Below are 20,195 nucleotides of genomic sequence, written 5' to 3'. Positions count from 1 at the left end.
AAACGTGTGATTTTACAGTATTATATTTTAAAATACCTCTTCTTTTTTCCTATTTAGTTAAATATATTCCAACTTAGCTTGTCCTCAGCATTCTTATTAAAATCAATGTATAGATTTTATATATTAGGGCATATTGATACTCAAATCATAAAAAAATGCATTATCAGTGGATGTTTTATTTTTACTACTAGTTGTACAGTCAGAGCAAACACATATGCAAGTATTGTGGCTTACAGCAAGATGGTATTCATTCCTTCTGGCTTTTGCATTTATAATAATTAACATTTATAGCAAAGCAAAATCGTCTGCCACTGGCACTTAGTTTTAACTTCGGGTGGTTTTCTCTGAATTATAGAAAATAGAGACTGAAAAATATAAGCAGAATTCCAAAAATTTTAGAATACCGATAAACCATGGGGGGTTGACATTTGAACCAATTCATGTTGTTTCCATTAGTAAGCAAGGACAAACAATTTGATGTGATACAAATATTATACCCATTAATTGTAGCATACGTAAATGAAGAAAAGAAATGAAAGTCACTTTGCTGTAAGTGTTCATTCATTATACAAGTGTGTTGGCTGTAACTGTGTTTTAATGGACAGGAGCTAGTTCTCATGTTATCTCTCATAACCGAGTCCCTTTTCTGGTCCAAGTTTTTTTCTTTGTTTAGCATCCACTCATATTTCAAAAACCCATCTACCTTTGCACAAAAAAACACAAGACAAATAAATAGAAAAAAGATTTCAGGAATATGGAGATTTTTTTCTGACGACGGGTGTCAAAACAAGGTGCAGGCGGAGGCTAAACAAAGAAAAAAAACTTGCCATTGCCAAATCTGCCTAAGAGACGAGACAAACCTGAATAGACAACTTTCTTATTGCCCTTTTGGGATCAATCAGCGTTACCCACTTGTTCCATAACATAATACAATTTTTATAAGCCAGTATCTCACAAATTAAATAATTTTGTTTAAATATTCATCATGTTTTCTGCGTTCCCCCAAACTCTAGTAATACAGGACTGAATGGTACAAAATTGTCAAAAAGCATTTGATGGTTTTGATACTTTTAAACAAGTGACAAAAGATATACATGTATTGAGAGAATGAAAATGCCTTCATAACAAAAGAAGGTAACTCTAACGAATGTGAAAGTCGTCTATTACAGAAAGTCGAACTTCTCATATTACTTTTCTACTTCCTTTTCATTTAACTGTAATTCATGAAAATATTTTGCTTACTCTAATCATGACATGAGTATTAACCTTTAATATTCGACCGATAACCATTGGGCGGTACTAATCCCAGTTACTCTTATAAAACCTTCAAAAACAAAAACAGGAGACAACTGTTCATTTTCATCATTTATTGAATTCTTCAATATGAGTATTTCATCCAAAGAAAAATCTTAGCAATGAAGTATCTTTTTCATTGAAAGTTCATGTTAAGGTTTCTGCTGGCAAAACATATATACTAACCTGTATTAAATTCAAACCTGGAAAAAAATTAATAATACAATTAAATATTAGGTAAATGCAACTTATTTATCTTTCAATAGCAACAGCAGGACAGGAAATGTTGGAGAGCCTCCAAGAGTGTGTTACTGTTCTCGACGAATCTGTTCATCGCGGGACAGCAAATTCCAGTCATTCAGTGCTGGAGGTGTCCAAGCTTGCAAGATGATGGTTGTCCACACAGCAAGGAGGTGCAATAAATGCTTGGATTTACGTCCTGGGCTTTAAAAGGAGAGGGTATTTGTTTAGCCTCAAGTACCAATCAAATATAAACATGATTAGATATTATAACACTGTGTTGCAATCAAGTGTTCTCGACTCCAATTAAAAAATATTTTCAAAACTCGATTGAGGACTTGAACTGTACCAGAGAAACCATTTTCATTTTGTGTACATTCTTGATTGTCTATAATAAAATTGTACAGAACATGCCACTTCAGGTTTTGATGTAAAATGCTAATATAGAAGTATGTTATTATTATGTTGTTTACTGAAGTTTCGGTACATTGTATATCTGCTGTATAACTTCAAATATGAAATAACCTCATCTTTACACCAAAGTTGCAACATTTGCAATTCTTTTCAATATGAGCACTGTACCACTTAAATAAAACCATTAGGTCATTTAAACTACACCATTTTAGATAACCACATTTCATAAATAAGAGTTTTGCACACATGTATTGGTTCTCAATTTTCCAAGATTTTTCAGCAAACAATGCAATAAATGCTTGATTGAATATGGATATAGCGGAATTGCTACCGTGATGATGATCAATATAAACATGTACTTAGTCAATGCAATGGTCAATATGGTCTATGATGCCAAACAAGTCCCGAGACTTTCAAGTTAAGACAATCAACTCTCAGTTTTTGAATAACTTATCCCTTGAACATTTCAAAAATTATGGGATATTTTCAGTTGGCGGTTGTCAAGACTTGCAAGTTTCAGGACTGTTTGTATTTGGTAAAAAGCAGACCATTTACCTTGGGTTAGATTGAGGCTGTACTGCACCCTTTAGGGGGCCCCTTTGGCCACCTTGGTACAGTGTTCCCTTAGATTGGATGTGGCCTCGACTGAAAAATAAAACTTATAGGCATTAGAATGGAATACACTCAATACATGGATAAAACACAATTTAATAGTTTCTTAAAAGGTACATAGAATTGGATTAAAAGATAATTTTTAAATTGTTCTGGATTTTGAGGTTTTTTTTTCTTTATGCACAGCTGAGCTGTTATAAAAAGTCAACATTCAATACAGCACTAGTTCATAATGAATTTCATTTTTTAAACATTATTTTTAGCTACAAGATACAGCAAGTAACATTCTTTTCAACTGGTCGTTTTCCCTTTGAAGATTGAGATTTTCCCTTTTGAGTTGGTTTATCACTCCCTTTTTCCTTTGGCGTCTGGTTTTCACTTCAGTAAACTGAACACTGGTAGGGGAACATTCCAATTCTTTTTCCAAAAGTTCGGCTTTGGATTCCATTGAACAAATAGCTGAAATAAGTTCTGATTTGCTCAGACGAGAAGCCTCATCAATCTGAATAGAATTGTAAGCATCTTCAAAGTCTTTCTCCATAAAAGCCTTGGTATCCTGATCAGCACTATTTATAGAATCATTCAAGTCGTCCATCTGGAATAACAAAGAATCGTCTGCTGGCTCGGGCGGTTCAACAATGGACGCATCTGAGTCGTCTGAATAGTGAAGGCGCTGACCCCAGGGGTCAGGGGACTCAAAACCAAGAAACTCGCAACTGTATGTAAAATGATCATCCATCAAAAACTGTGTCGAGTTGTGGGGAGCTTTAGGGCTATATCTAGGCCTCAAAATGGTTTGGCGCCTTCGGTTACCTTTGGCCTGTCGCTGCCGATATTTTTTCACTGGTGACATGCCCTCTGAATCTCCATCGTAAGGAGAGAGTCTTTCGCAGCTTAGACAATTTTCCAGATTTCCTTTTATTTCACTAACCTCGTGAGTATCTCGCAAGTTCCTGTTCTTTTTCTTGCCCCGTCTTGTTTTCTTCGATCGACGTAAACTTGCTCCTTCTAGAAAATCCATTCTTTCTGCCAATTGAAATTTCTTCTTTAAAAAATCTGGGATAACGTTTTTCTGGTTATGAATTTGATTAATTTCCATAAGCATATTTTTTTGATATGAATCTTTGTACTACACGTCCTCCTCCGACGAAGAGTATCTGCTGAATACGTTGCAAAATCGTTGGCAACAGTTCTTATAAACTAAGAGCACGTGACCAAATCGTCGTAAATACGAATATCACGTCACAACACGAAAATACCCCAATAGTCTTCGTCCGTAAAACGTTTTAAGACATCCGATCCCGATCTAATATTAAAGCAAAATGGCATGATTATTAATTTTAAGTAATTTTGCAATAAAAGTAACTATATAAAATGTAAATTAATTTTTTTCAAATATAGTTATGGTTTTAAAAGTAGATTTCACTCAATTATATTAACATTTTATTTTTTATTACTTTCAGTGCTTTTTTTGTTTATTCATGTGCATGCCACTTTTGTAAAGTTGATATTTCGTTCGAAGTTGGAACAGTAGAGTAATTCATTTAATGAAACTTTTAAGCTCTCGTTAAGAACTAAAGCATGGTGACAGAAAGTTGTCATGTTCTTCAAAATATATTTCAGAGCTTTGCCTCTTACGAATCAGGGGCCCGTTTCACAAAACTATCTTATGACTATAAGATCTGTCTTAAGACCGAAAATTATCGTAAGATTGTACCATAGCTGTTTCACAAAACTTTCATATCTTATGATAATCTTAAGATCTATCATAATCTTAAGACAACTAGATACATGTCTTAAGTCTAAAATGAAACTTGCGACAGTATGTATTTTGGCTAAAAACCGAAGGATATTTAAAGAAAACGGTTTTTAGAGATAGAACAACGCTTTGGACTATATCCTGATAGTCCCCAATAATTTTCAAAAAAAAAATATACGATAGAAATATTAAAATGCACCTACTTTATGTTTTTGCACTGTATTCATTTCAAGACATTTTCTTTGGTTGTGCCCCCTCCCAACTGAATTGCAACCCAATTAATTTCAAAGAAAACATTTTCTTGAGTCGTACAAAATTAGAATAAAATCAAATAGTTTAACATCTAATCCACCGGAATAAGTAAGACAATTCAATATGCTGCAATATTTGATGATGTATGTGCATGTACATGCTTTCTTTATGCTTTTTATAATAGTATTGAAACCGTAAAATTTTGATTGGAATTTTTTCTGTCGATTCTCTCCTTCATTTGTTAGCATTAATATTTTGTTGCAGTAGTTGAAGCGTTTCAAAGACACCTGCATCGAATTAATTTTATGAACGAACTTTGAACACGATTTGGTGTTTCAAAAGCAGTTATTGTTAAAATCGTTCATTATTTGCAAAGCTTCTGATACACTTGTAGTTTTAATTTAAAGTAATCACATGCATTTTATCAGAAACTTCTATTTCCTGAGCAAAAAGACATTTAAGCAAGTTTTATTAATCAATTTTGTGTGATGAAATTAATTAAATTTTAATGACCCCCTCCCCTTCCCAACACACACACAAAGTACATTAAAGTTGATGCAATAAAATTTTGTTTTTTTTCCGAGGGTATATCTGTAAAAGAAACTACCGCCGGTATATGAGACACACATTATTTCAATATTTCAAAGAAAATTAAAGAAAGACTTCGTGAAAACATTTTTCTAATACCAGTTGGTATTGAAGAATGGAATTTGTCTTAAGACTTGTCTTAAGATTTCTTATACTTAAGATAGTTTTGTGAAACAGCAGTGACAAATCTTATGATCGTCGTAAGTCAGATCTTAAGATAATCGTAAGATCTATCTTAGGACAAATCTTACGATAGTTTTGTGAAACGAGGCCCACACTGTAAAAAGAAGTGTAAATAATTTAACACAATTATTAACACTATTCTGGAAACACTTAATTCACGCGTTAAAGTGTGAATACATTTACGGGTGTGTTAATCTATAAACATGTAGAAATGTTAAATAAAATTAACGCATTACACGTTAAAACCCCTGGAAACACTTAATTCACGCTTTAACGTGTTAATTCTGAAACTGGTGTTTAACATTTAACACACGTTTCGAAAAAAAAAAAAGATATTAATCCTCATTATTATCCTTTTGTCTGTTGTCCTGTAGGAAAAAACAAATATAAATACACATGTACGAGAATAATTTTATTTTTCAACACGTGCATGTAAAATTGCCTACTAAATTAGTTCATATTTGTAGTTTTGTGTAAAAATACCACCAGCCAATGTTTTAAAATATTCCAAAACAGTCCGTAGATTACTGCATGGGTAGTCCAAGTCAAATACATAATACGACTTTGCTTTGAGCACACACAGCAGTCACAAAAGATCCTGTTGTTTCTTGTGTTTTAATCCGTTTATGTCCAAATTTTGCTCACATTTTAAGTAATCGTCTGAGTAGGCGAACACAATCCAAAATGTTCTAAGTTGTTATCCGAGATACAATATAAGAATTCATAGTCCAAAGAAAAATAATTTAGATTCACTACCATGTAAGTCCAAAATTATCAAGTTCACAAAGGCAAACGTCGTCTCCGATGATCGATGTACAATGTATATCACAAAATTCTTCATCATTTAAAAAGCTACTTTGGAAGGGGCATATTCCTCTTCAGACTCGAGATGTTTTGAAATTCTTTGATGACAGGTCTTCTTTTGACTGGGCATTCTAAATAAATATGATGGAAGTGCATAAGCAAATACTTAGTACAACGTTTATAAATTAGTACAATATCCACTCTTTGTTTACATGGTTTACTTGACTCAACCGACCAAAGAATGCAAAAGTTTCTAAAAAATAATATTAACACAAATGTTATTGAAATAGAATTTGTAGTACAATTCTAGAAATAGCTTAAAAATGATAATCAACTTACCCTTGCACACAAAAACACACAACGAAGTTGGTCTTGCTTTCTTTGAATTTTCTGCTGACCGCTTTCTTTGAAACAAAGAAATTTTTTATGCGGCGGCAAAAGGTCAGGTCAGCTAGAGAGAGGTCAGTTTCAGTGATGTAATTCATCACTAATTTATACACTTAATGTGTTAATAAAATGGTACCTACTTTTAACACTGGTGTTAATAGTTAACAATACCGTATGTATCTGTTATTTGCTTTTGAGTGTTTTTTCCCCACCAAATGCAATTCAAGGATTTTTAATGATGTTCTGACAAACAGATTAGGAATATTACTACTTATTTCAGCTAGTGTACATGTCATGCATATAAATTGATATAAACCAAAATCATAATCATATACATATTAGTGAAATAAGGTATTAAAATGTGTTCAGAAAATATACCAGTTGGGGGGGGGGGGAAGGGGGTTACCAAAATTCTTACACATCAAAATGTTTTGCATTCTAAAATGAAAGGTAAAGAAAATAGTTATATTAATTGAAATAAACTTGCAAGAAGACTGAGGGGCTATTAACACATAATATGTTAAAGCAGAACACATGGAATGTTTACATGTTCATGTGTTTAAGATTTTACACCTTTAATATATGACGATTAAAGATTTAACACTACCGTAGATCAATTAACATATGAACATGTTAAAAATGAACACTACTTTTTACAGTGCAGGTACCTTTTTATACATGAAAAGTATTAAAAATATAAATGTTTGACCAGTCCTTCAATGTTCTGTTGCAGCGTTTCAATTTGATATATCAAACTTCATGCATATTTTTCATACGCCACCACTGACCCTTATTTGACTATACTGCATCAAACTGTGGGATGGGGTCGGGCGATCTTTTTATAAGATGAACGTTTTGTTGCTATGTGCCTGTTGAAAGTGGCCGGGGGGCGGGGGGGGTACCGACCAGAAAAAGTGTTTGGAGACTACGCCCAAATGTTCAATGCTTAATAAATATGTAGTATGTCTATCTTTGTAAAATAAAAGTGGGAGGGGGAGGGGGGCTAAGCCCCACCTTACGCCCCCCGTTTTTGACGCTTAAGTTTTTCTTATATTTATATTGTAAATGATCCAACATGACCCATTTATTTAATTACCCCTCCCCCCCCCCCCCCCCCCCCCGAATCCCGTATTTTTTTTTTAAATAAAGTTGCTTAAAAAGAGGAGTATTAAGGATGGGAGAAATGAGGTTTTAATATTTAATTTGTAAACTCTTCTTTTTGTTGTTTAGACGCTGTATGTGTGTGAATTTATTATACAAAGCTAAATGGACAAAAATGTTAAGAAGTAGTAAACCCTATCAAACATGACTATCGCCTCGCCTTAGTACACGTAAAACGTGACAGTATAGTTGTCTTATAACCAGTAGGATTAGAAAGAATCATGCACGCAGTTTTGCTGACTATGATAAAAAATATCCATGAATGTTGATCGATGGTAATTTAAAAAGTGGTGCAGATGTTACTTTTACTTCAAATAAAATATCAAACAATTATAGAAATGAATTTCGATCACTACATGTTCGTGTGTTTTTTTTTTAAAATTCACTGTTTACTTTCTTTTAAAATTGATTCACTAATGAATACAACATACCCATGGGAACAGGGAATTTTGTAATGTAATTGAACATTAACTCAATTTCTTGTTTATTAGAATTTGAGAGCGAAAATTTCCTAATTCAACACTACAGTGGCAGACAAGTAGTTCGTGTAGGAACCTGTGAAACAAAATATGTATACTGAGAACGAATTCAAAAAGTGGGCTCAGGATTTTTTTCGTAGAATATAGGAATCCAAATGCATCGATTTGTTTGATTAACCTTAATTCCTATAGCTTTATAATATTAATGATTACATTTTAAAGAAAAATAAACATTTAATGTTTTTGAATAAGGATGGGACAGATTTTTTAAAAAAAATAAATAAATAAAAAAATAAAGCCTTCGTTATACATAGATCCTAAATTATGGCAATCATGTGCTAATAACATGTAATTAGACATGTGCCTGATGAAGATAAATTTTCACCATTCATGTCAGCCTTATAATTTAACCCCCCACAGTGTTGCACAGTGTGCACACTGGCCTGACTATGTATCTTTGGTGTCGTGCGGATATATAATTATGTAAATGCACAGATAATAAATTATTTGACATGTTCACTTATATTATTTCAGGTGTCAAATAATAATGTCAAGAAAACGTGTCTGGGTAAACAATAAAAAAAAATTTAATTGACTGTATTTTAACTGAATAATTAAGGGGGTTATGTATTTTTTCCTTTATCCGTGACGATGATACGTCCATGCAGATATATAGTAAGACAGCCGAAGATATCATTCCGGGAAATACATAATGTTGAGAAAAATATATTTCATTGTTTTCCTTATTAAATACATTTTATTATGGTATTACGAGACGATCGAGAAGACAGGACCACTTTTTTCAAAAGGACTAAGGGCTGTGAACAAAATGTAATTTTGCGAATAAATTTTATTATTTTTTATATGTATGAATTTGACAATAGTTTAAACGTTTTTGTTTGTTTGTTTGTTGTTGATGATTTTTTAAAAAAAGAAATTCAAAGATATTTCTATGCTATGCATTATTTTTAAAAATAGAAACATTAATTTTACGATCAACTTAAGTTTTTTTTGTCTTACTATTGTATTCGCAATATCTATTGTTTGTTAAACAGGTCCCAGATATCAAGTAATAAAGACAGGACGTACAGTTAGTCAGTACAATATTACTCGATTTTTTTATTTTTTACCTCGGGCTCAATTCTCGAAATTCAAGCACAATGATAACACGGATTCTTCAGGAAGAAAATCTTCAAAGAAATTTTGTTTTATTAATAAAAATACTAAAATAATATATTTTTACCATTTATGATGAATAAAATATCATTATGAAAAAAAAAACAATAAATTCTTTTTTCAGTTATTCACGTCTCAATGTTCTAAAAATAGATCATTAGTGATTGCCTTGTGCAACACACTACACACGACCATAACTTGCGGGATTGACCATGCGGATGGAATGTTCTAGTGTGAATAACTTGATAAAATTGTATCTTCCCGATTTTCATATACGAAGGCGTCCGTGTTTAAGAAATTGTAAAAGATATAAAAGTATAGATCAACCGAAATAATAAAATGCCGAAGAAAAACAAAAAGGGTAAGTAGCCCGCGCCATATTCATCCATGCTTTGATCACGCGTGAGCTACGTAGTAGCCTAATTTCTCAGGAAAATTAGAATATAAGTTGAATTTTTACAAATAGGGGGGTGAGGATAAGAATCATCAAGAGATATAAATAAAGACATATTTTTACGATAACAGATTACCTGCAGTGAAGGAAAGAAAGGTAGCCCATTGACTTGAGATCGTAACCTTGACACGCATACAGCAATATTGTTTATCATTAGAGCACCAGCGCATTTAATTATGTCAAATTAATCTTAAAGTGTTCATTACTATATCAGACTCATAATGACATTTCTTGAACACTAATCTAAGTTTTCCCCACGCTTTATCGCCAAGGTATTGAAGTACTATTCTTCAATGTAACATGTACCATATGGAGCCATTTTGATGATTGAACATCCTACATTTTTATTGAAAGTGTTGACAAATTTAACTAGAGAGTAAATTTTTGTATGAATCACATCTCATACTTACAATACAATATTTGTCATTTAATTATTTTACAGGAAAGTGCAAAACAAATGACAACAATTTCCTTGTATCAAATGATGCACTTGTGTTTTGCCATATACTCTGACAATGTATTTAATGAATTTTTCAATTTACAGTTTTCTTGCTAAGTTGGTTAATGGTATACATAATGAAAAGATATATATGCAGTCCCATACAATGACAAATTTTAACAAATAATAAAAAAATAATCAATTTTTTTAAAAGAAAGAGAAACTGGGTGTAGTTTTCATGCATCTTTTGTTTTTCAGGGAAGGGGGCAAAGCCAAAGGCAACTCTAGATTCATTGCCGACAAGTGAGGATGACAGAGAAACGGCTGATAACTGGAGCACGGCCAGTATTCTCTCTGATGATGGACAACAAAGCAGCCTGTCAGAAGAAGGTAACAGTCGCATTTAGAATGAATACATGTACATCTTGATTATAGATTAACACATACTGCAAACCAATTTTTATTTGCGAAGATTTTATTCGGGATTTACTAGGGATTTATTAGTTTGCAACAATTAAATTTTTGCGATCAAGCTCTTTTTGATCTGAAGTTAGTAGAAACAGAGGCTTTAAGGACAGGTTCAGGGTGAGAAATATTTGCGATGACGTGCTTCTTCCGAACCTCGCGAAAATTTCTCGCAGGCAAATAAAAGTTGGTTTAGACTTTAGAGTATATTGATTGAAAGAAATTACAAACAGTAATAAATGCTAATTTAATGTAATGTTATGTGATGTAAATTTGTTAATTTGAAGGAGCAGGCCCTGATGAATCTACTGCTCAGGAGAATTTTGAGGACAAGCTGAAAGACTGTATTGATGGACTAGCTGAGAAAAGGTAGTGTTTGTTGCAGTTTAGTATATTTTAATCATGGATTCGGTCCCCACTGAAAATGAAAATTACTTTACTGTAAGTCTTGTATTCTTAATAAGCATGTTTATTTAAATGCGTCTTACTGTTTATATATGTGTCAACACAGTTGTCCCTAGGAATAGCATGGGGCATTCGAAAAGAAGAAGGGGGTCTGAAGTTCTGCCCCAAACGGGGGGTTGAAGGGGAATACAAGAATAACCAGAACATTACATCATTATAGGTGGGAGAATTCCACAGGTCTTAGGGACAACCTTGATCAATAAATATCCAAAAATGTTGTATTTCTTATTTGCATGATTTTTGCTCTCTGTCTTCACAGTGCACAGACCAGGAAGACAGCTTTAGATGGAGTAGCAAAGGCTCTGTCAAAGAAGTACATCATGGACTTCCTCATGGAAAGGTAGTCTGAAATATTTTATAAGGAAATCAGTGGGCAGGGATATTTATGATCAAGGAAAATAAAAAAAAATCTTATTGTGTGTCTAAAAGAAACTAAAGATTTTAAATGAAATCTTTTGTTGCATTCAACATTTTATAATTTTTTAGTAAGTCTACCATAGATAAACATTATTGTTATGCTCCCGTTCGAAGAAGGGAGGGCATATTGCTTTGCTGCTGTCTGTCGGTCGGTAGGTCTGTCGGTCCATTTAGTTTCCGTTCATTTTCTTCATAACCATTGCACATACTGAAATGAAATTTCGTATACAGGTATATCAGATGAATATCTAGGTCAAGTTCTGTTTTGGATTTTTATGCCCCTTGGACTTAGAAAAATTCCATATTTTTGCAGTTTCCGTTCATTTTCTTTGGAGAGGTTGCACATTTTGAAAAGGAATTTAGTATACAGGTATATCAGATGAATTTCTAGGTCAAGTTTTGTTTTGGGTATGATCGCACCATAATTGACAGAGTTATACCCCTTGGACTCAGAAAAATTCCAGTTATTTGCAGTTTCTGTTCATTTTCTTTTGAGAGGTTGCACATATTGAAATGGAATTTAGTATACAGATTAGTCAGATGAATATCTAGGATAAGATCTGTTTTGGGTACGATCGCACCATAATTGACAGAGTTATGCCCCTTGGACTTAAAAAAATTCCAACAATTTACAGTTTCCATTCATTTTCTTTTGAGAGGTTGCACATATTGAAATGGAATTAAGTTTACAAATTAGTCAGATGAATATCTAGATCAACTTAAGTTTTGGGTATAATCACACCATTTTTGACAGAGTTATGCCCTTTTGGACTTAAAAAAAATACCAATTTGTGGGGGAGGGGGGCATAAGTGTTTTACAAACATCTCTTGTTTATAATATTATTTATGTGAACTGCAGACAATGAAATTCAATTATTTAAGAAAAAGTCTTAAAAGGTGTTAAATATAGATATGCATGAAGATGCTTTTTGATGAATCCTGCTGATTGAGAATAGGCTGGGGTTAATTCCTACATGTATATTCTCTGTTTTTATAGGAAGGTGACTTTGACCGATTACCTGTTGAAGTGTCTGAAGAAAGGCAAGGGAGACGAGCAGGTGCTTGCTGCCCGTTGCCTGAGTCTACTGTGTATGCAGATGGGGCTCGAGGCGGAGGACATCTTCAGTGAGATACAACCTCAGCTACTGACCGCCATGACAGATAATTCTGTAGCCCTCAAGGCCAGGTCACAGGTGTGTATAGGGGGAAGAGATACTGAAAATTCCTTATTTTACACAAGTACTTAGTATTGCAAAATATAACATGGGATTTCAACACCGTGATAGTTAAAGTAATTAACTTTATTTTGCAATTGAAGATTCTTGTGAAATGATGCAATAATTATTTTTGTGTATAATTATATTTAAGGAATGAAGCTTTTTTCAACTTATATTATACGATATAACATTACTTGGGGCAGTTTACGCTTTATAAACCACGAAGTGGTTTATAAAAAAGCGTAAACTGCCCCAAGTTTTGCTATATCGTATAATATAAGTTGAAATAAGATTCATTCCTTATAATTTAATTTCAGTGCAGACGATGAGACAATTTTTCCCCCAGAATAAGGCTTCACATTGATTAAATTTTAAAAGTAACATCAATCAAAAGACGTGTTACAAGTAAAATTAAATTATGTAGGAATAGACATAGAGAAAAAAAGAAATATAAAATAGTTTAAGTTGCCCATCATTTCATTATACAGTGCCAAATAATTTATTATTCGGCCATCTGTTGGAGTCGGGTTCTTTTCAGTTGGTTAAGAGACTGCTTTTGAAAAGATTTCATTGCTTACAATTATTTGGATCAGTGGTGTTGGCCACAATCAGTTTTGTTAACACTGTGTATTATTTATGGTTATTGATTTTTCAGTGTGCCATTGGCTTGGCTGTCTGTAATTTCGTGTCCTGCACAGATATTGATGTAAGTACTGAATAAAATATGTGTCAGTCTGTGACACATTAATTTTTTACATGTATGAGGACTGAAGATGATCATTTTAAAAACTTTTTAAGTTTATTGCTTTATTGGAAATTTTATGAAAAGTTATATGCACATACTGTAAAAAAAATATGAAAGGCATGAAAAATTCTATGCTTTCAGCCGGCAAAATTATTTCTGTTGAAAAAAGAGGAATATTGATTACCAACAAGAAAAACTATCAAACTCTGCCACCATCAATATGAAGTTATCATAAATTATATATCTAAAGCTACTATTTTAATATAAATGGAGTGGAAGGATAAAAAAGTATGAAATGAGAAATTGAGGGTGGGGATGGGTGGTAGAGGTTGTTTCAATCCATTTTCACCATTTACTTTTACACAGATTGTAGTTAAGGTGCTTGATGCTTTGGAAGGGATTTTCAAAACCTCATACAGAAAGGGTGATAAATCCATCCCGTCCCATACACCAGACACCACACATCTACACGCCTGTGCTCTATCGGGGTGGAGCCTCTTGTTGTCTATAGCCCCATCTTTCCTAGTTATGAAATGTTTAGAAAAGTAAGTAATACTGTAAAACTAACGATCGAATATCAGGTTTGTATTTTATTATACACGGTAAAGGAATTCTTTTAGTACTGTTTCCTGTGTACTACTCTTTGGTTTACCGATTGTGAACAATAATTATTGAACACTGAATTGTTTAAATTTCTTTTATTTACAATTTTAAGAATATGTCGAGGACAGGAATTTATGGATATGTGTTCACACCAATGAAAATTTTACCCCTAATTAAAATAAGACATGTACACAGTCAGTGTTCTACTTTGCTGAATGTCAAAGTAAAAATCTTTCCTTGCATTCTGAAATCAAGTTCTAGACAGAACGTAGCCAAGGAAGTTGCAACTTTTTAGAATACCCCCTCTTTCATTTCAGACACATAGATCACCTGCCTGACCTGTTACACAGTTCAGACGTAGAACTGAGGATAGAAGCGGGTGAGACCCTGGCTCTGCTGTATGAACTGGCTAGGGAGGAAGATGAGGTAGACATATACAGGGAAATTTTTGCCCCCTGTTTTATTTTCACCTTTGCAAAATTTAAAACAGGGCAAATTCAAAGAAATGTGACAAGGTGAATTTAAAATGGGCAAAATTGTAAGCAAGTGTAAAATGCCGAAAATTAAGCGGGGCAAAATAACCCTGTATACAGTATATAGACACATTAATAACAGTCAAACTGCCTTACGATCTCTGAAACATAATGGGACTGAGAAAAAACTAAGGGATATCAAAAGATTAAAGATGCAAATTTTTTTTTCAATTGAATTTATTTCAGTTGTATAAATCTACTGAATACCAGTAAGTTTTGAAATGTCTGAGTTGATAAATGTAGTTTGCTTAAGACACTTGATGGAAATTTTTTCTTTTTTTTTTTAAATGTTATGGTATGCTATTTATGTGTTCTCTCTTGAAGGACTTTGAAGGAAAGGATATTGACAACCTGTGTGAGACACTAAAGAAACTAGCCACAGATTCCAACAAATACCGTGCCAAAAAGGACAGACGCCAGCAGAGGTCAAGTTTCAGGGATGTCCTAAGGGCAGTAGAGGTCGGTAAAATATACCTTTTCTCATTACCATAAGAAAATCTGCAACCTCCGAAGAAATGATACGGAAAAAAAAAATACAAGACTCTTTTCCATTGTTTTGGCATTCAAAGAAAATTGTAGGATTTGTATGATGCAAGGAAGTCTTTTAAAATCACAAAAAATTTACAGCAAATAGAAAAAAAAGATATTTTGGCATTAAAAGAAATTGAGAAATATGAATCAAATTTTATTTCTGTTGAGTGAATTTATTTCTAACAGGTATGGTAAGTATGGTGTTAAAATTCAAATATGATTCTTACAGACATGCTACTTCTGAAGACCCCAAATATGTGTAGGTAATCAAATGATATTATACAGAATAATTTAAAAAATGATGTTCTTTGTTTACAGGAAGGGGATGTACCAGACCTAACAATAAAATTTGGAACCGAGTCCGTGTTGATTGATTCCTGGACCAGGAAGAAGCAGTATGATGCCTTCTGTTTAGTCCTGGGATCCGGAGTCTATCAGCATCTGCAGGTCAGTGGATTTTAATCTTTACCAAGTCAGGATATTATGCTTAGGGAGTTGAAAAGTAGAAGCTTTCTTAATTTTAAGGAAAAGACCAGGATAAGACAAAGCACTAAGAAGGAATGTTTCATGTTTGATATAGATGTATCTGTCAAATATATGGATACAAATAGGTGAAAAACAACGTATAAGGATTATGTCCCTTTGAAATTGCTTTATTACTGATTTACCTAGAAATCATTCAAAGAAAAGTTTTTTTCTGTCCAAGTTGTGATCAGAAACTGAATTGCATGGTTTTTTTTACAGGATAACATTGTGGTTAGGGAAGTATTTGGACTAGGGGCACCTATACCTGTTGGCACTAAACCAGTTCAGAAAATCACTAAATGGGAGAGAGTAAGTAAATGTTGAAAACATGACTTTCAATTGATTTTGAAACTGTAGAAGTACTTTTTTCTGCGTAGTAATAATTCATGCTATGTATGCGGTCACAAATTTTCCACGAAAATTTGTACAATTGAACTAATTGCAAATATAATGCATGTAAAGAGAGTCTTAAGATACCCGCGTAATTTTCTACCAGTGGATTGAAAAGAATTAGATTCCGTCACCCCGTGGAAAAAAGTACGTCTACAGAAATCACAGGATGAATTTTATTTAGTTAATGGAATAATGACTGAGAGTATACTGAAATGTGACCAAATGAAAGATGATAACTGTCCAGGGCTCTCGATTCTCTAAAATTGGGGCCGTTCAACGGCCCCGTTCCCAATGCAAAAAAGGTACCTTTTTTCCCAAAAGAAAGGTGTAAATTTCCGTAAACTGGTTCGGGGAACCAGGTTACTGTTTTTACAAAAATGTGTACTAACTATGAGTGCAGAGTATCTTGTCATGTACTCATTTTGGTTTCAAATTAGTAAGCTGCACCTAGAAACATACCCACGCTTCGGCATGTTCAATTCATGGTATTGGTAAGCAAAGTTGTCCATGTGATCGAGGAAATTCGGGACCATGTGACTAGCGACTGTCACTCAGAAAAACAAATAACCGCAATATCAACATTCAAAGACAGTTATGACATAGCTATTGTACTTTCATAAAATAGCCTATGTACCCATGTTTGTCCTGTTTAACTGTTTATTCAAAACCAGATTTAAATTGATGACAAAATGCTAGAAAAGCAAAATTTGAGTATTTTTTTTAATGAATTTTGGTTATCCAACTTTTCCCAAAATGACGATAATTTTCCCAATTTGAACGGCCCCGGCCCCAGTCCCAAAAAGTGGTGTGAGAGCCCTGCTGTCTGCCATTCAGGCACCTTTCCAGATCTTATAAACCATGCAGTTTTCAGGATGTTTTGAGTTGGATCCTCTGTAAATTTTTTTTTGGGGGGGGGGGGAGGAAAATAATTCTTAAAATTTTCATCTTCTGATTCTTATGTGCAAAAGTTTAAAAGTGGAAAATTATTTTTTGTTGTTTTCCTTTTCAGACCCACTACAATGCTGCAGCCTTTAAGGCTCTCACCAAAGCTCGCTCCAAGCACAGAGACAAACGATCAGTCATGGTAAATGGGGATTGACAAACAGCATACTAGAAGACTGCTACATCTTTTTAACTTGTTTAGTGGCATCCTTTGAAGATGTACTCCTAATTATCTGTGATTGCGTCATCGTCTGCGGTTGGCTTGATGATGTCATCATCAAATTTTGATGTAAAATGTTGGTGTGTGTGCTCACACTGGTAACCAGTTGTATTGATTTGTGAAAAACCTCCTATAATTATGCTATAAACATATATATCTTTATGCACATTAGAAACCAATTATTTATTGAAGTCATAAAATGTATTTTAGTTTTCATGGTTTGTGAGTGTTTGTGCCATCATAGGCATCATTTGATCTGATTTTAGAAATGTCTAAGGTATATGTATTTTTCATTGATTTTATTTTTTGATGAATGAATGTATGTAGTCACACCCCCTTCAAAAATGGAGCAGTTTGAATGTTATTGAAAATAACTTTCTAGTTCCTTATATATCCCATGAATGAAAGAGCTATTGGATTGCTTATACATGTATATGATTATAATGTATGTGTATGACTTCATTGTTGCAGTGCTTTTTTGTCCATTTTTTTAAACACATTTTGAAGTTAATTAGAATGTTAGAAGGCTTTCCTTAGTTACTGTAGGTTCACTTGATTTGAAGTCAAGACAAAGTTGTCTTTCACTGCCATTCCAAGAGATTTTTTTCCCCCAAATTATGACTTTTTTGTTTGAATTGCAATAAGGTGCAAGTTTTCAACAAAGAAAATGTTATAAATATAACATTCAAAACCATTTTGATATTGATCATTATGCATAAATATCCTCCCAAAGTTAATATTGTTAAAAATATGGCAATTAATGTTTTGCAAAAATGGTATCAAAGATAAAATTTTCATGAATTCTGCTTGTGTTGTATATAATCTATGAAAATAGAAGTATTTGTGAGAATGAAATTCTCACAAGCAGTCTTTCTTGTGCAAGTACGTAAAAATAAAGTTCTTGCAATTAAAAAGTGAATTACAGTATATACATTTACACTGTATGCAAGATTTTCCCCGATCTAACATTTTTTGTTTGAACTCTGGCCAATTTTAAATCAGTTGTCCAAAGAAACGGTTTTCAAACCATAATTAGGTAATGGGTTTCAAACTCGCATATTTTCTGCAATATGGCTACTGATATTTTCGTCAACACTTTTTTGAAGCTGTCAATTTTTTAGCCCACCCTAGCAAAAAGACTAAAGTGAGCTTTTCAGATCATAACCTGTCTGTCATTTGTCTTTGTCAGCATTGCCACTGTAAATTTTTCACAATTTTATTTTCCTCTTCAAAATCTTTTGTCCAATTTCGATCCATCTTGGTTCAAAGCTTTCTGCAATAAAATGAATTTGCTTGTTTTCAAACTAAGGACATATCCCATTTCAAGGAGAAATTATGAAGTTAAAAGGCAAAAGTAAGGTTGCTTTCTTTTTAAAATTACCTAGAACCTTGAGGACCTGATAAGATTTGTGACATATTGAAGATCCTTGGTTTTATAAGTATGGAGTAAAAAATACTTCTTAAGAATGGTAGGGATCTGGAGCAATATCAATACACTACATGTAACATTATGTGATAGGTATTGAATTTATGTTTAAAAAGGGGCTAAGGGGAAGGATTGGTTTGCAGTAGGGATCAAAGTTTTAACGGGGTCGGGATATAACTGGAGTTAATAGATATTTGGGGTAAGTTTTTGGCTAAGATCTTCATTTTTACCTCACCTCAACGAAGTTGGGGGAGCTTATGTAATACCGTCGGTGTCGGCGTCCCAGGTTAAGGTTAAGTTTTTTGGAGCACTTTTCTTTTTAAGTACTTCTATGTCCTATATTGATTAGACATGCATGGAAGATGGTTCTAGTGTGTTTCATTGTACCAGTCAAAGTTTCAGATGCTGCAGTTTCAGCAAAGGAATGACCAGGTTAATGTTTTTGGAGCAGGTTAACATTTTTGGTGCAGTTTTTGGTTTAGATTTCATTTCCAAGTAACTATAAGCCCTATGTTGACTAAACTTGCATGGATGATACATCTAAGAATGCATACTACCGGACTTGCTTCGGATGCTGAATCTGACCTACATTTTCCGGTTGAGTGAACAGGTTAAAGTTTTTGGTGCAGGTTTCATTTCCAAGTAACTATAAGCCCTATGTTGACCAAACTTGCATGGATGATACATCTTAGAATGCATACTACCGGGCTTGCTTCGGATGCTGAATCTGACCTACATTTTCCGGTTGAGTGAACAGGTTACAGTTTTTGGTTCAGGTTTCATTTCCAAGTAACTATAAGCCCTATGTTGACCAAACTTGCATGTATGATACATCTAAGGATGAATACTACTGGGCTTGCTTATGATGCTGAATTTGACCTACATTTTCCAGTTGAGTGAACAGGTTAAAGTTTTTGGTGCAGGTTTCATTTCCAAGTAACTTTAAGCCCTAAGTTGACCAAACTTGCATGGATGATACATCTAAGGATGCACACTACTGGGCTTGCTTCAGATGCTGAATCTGACCTACATTTTCTGGTTGAGTGAACAGGTTAAAGTTTTTGGTGCAGGTTTCATTTCCAAGTAACTATGAGTTCTTTAATGACCAATCTTGCATGGATGATACATCTAAGGATGCATACTACCAGGCTTGCTTCGGATGCTGAATCTGACCTACTTTTTGTGGATGAGTGAAAATGTTAGTTTTTGATATATGTTTCATTTCCAATTAACTATGAGCCCTATAATGAGCAAACTTGCATGGACGATACATCTTAGGATGCACACTAATGGACTTGCTTCGGATGCTGAATTCGACATACATTTTTCAGATAATAGACCAGGTAAAAGTTATGGTTGCAGGTCTATTTCCAAAAAACTATAAGGCTAATATAACATAGTATAAACCAAACTTGCACAAATGATGCATCAAGAGATGAAAACTCTCAAATTGCTTCAGATGCTGGATTTTG

General features: G+C 33.5%; 2 protein-coding genes across 2 annotated transcripts; one reads left to right on the top strand and one right to left on the bottom strand.

The window, feature by feature from the left end:
• Positions 1 to 1,352: 1,352 nt before the first annotated feature.
• Positions 1,353 to 3,765, bottom strand: LOC134244851 (protein HEXIM1-like). The gene is made up of 2 exons (XM_062727101.1): positions 2,503 to 3,765; positions 1,353 to 1,737 (listed from the first exon to the last, which is right to left on the bottom strand). Exon 1 carries the CDS (start codon positions 3,662 to 3,664, stop codon positions 2,819 to 2,821), a length of 846 nt encoding a protein of 281 aa, XP_062583085.1. The 5' UTR covers positions 3,665 to 3,765; the 3' UTR covers positions 1,353 to 1,737; positions 2,503 to 2,818.
• Positions 3,766 to 9,515: 5,750 nt separating this feature from the next.
• On the top strand, positions 9,516 to 18,224 carry LOC134244850 (interferon-related developmental regulator 2-like). The gene is made up of 12 exons (XM_062727100.1): positions 9,516 to 9,709; positions 10,500 to 10,631; positions 10,994 to 11,075; positions 11,431 to 11,511; positions 12,586 to 12,781; positions 13,461 to 13,511; positions 13,917 to 14,095; positions 14,471 to 14,579; positions 15,011 to 15,145; positions 15,536 to 15,664; positions 15,962 to 16,051; positions 17,145 to 18,224. The coding sequence occupies exons 1-12, from the start codon at positions 9,688 to 9,690 to the stop codon at positions 17,232 to 17,234; spliced, it is 1,296 nt and encodes a 431-aa protein (XP_062583084.1). The 5' UTR covers positions 9,516 to 9,687; the 3' UTR covers positions 17,235 to 18,224.
• Positions 18,225 to 20,195: the final 1,971 nt, after the last annotated feature.

This window comes from Saccostrea cucullata, unplaced genomic scaffold, assembly GCF_032062105.1.
Source record: "Saccostrea cucullata isolate Sc308-1 unplaced genomic scaffold, CSIRO_AGI_Scuc_v1 ctg2541, whole genome shotgun sequence".
NCBI classification, from domain to species: domain Eukaryota; kingdom Metazoa; phylum Mollusca; class Bivalvia; order Ostreida; family Ostreidae; genus Saccostrea; species Saccostrea cuccullata.
The sequence above is the reverse complement of the archived record's forward strand: the minus strand, read 5'-3'. Positions and strand labels throughout refer to the sequence as shown.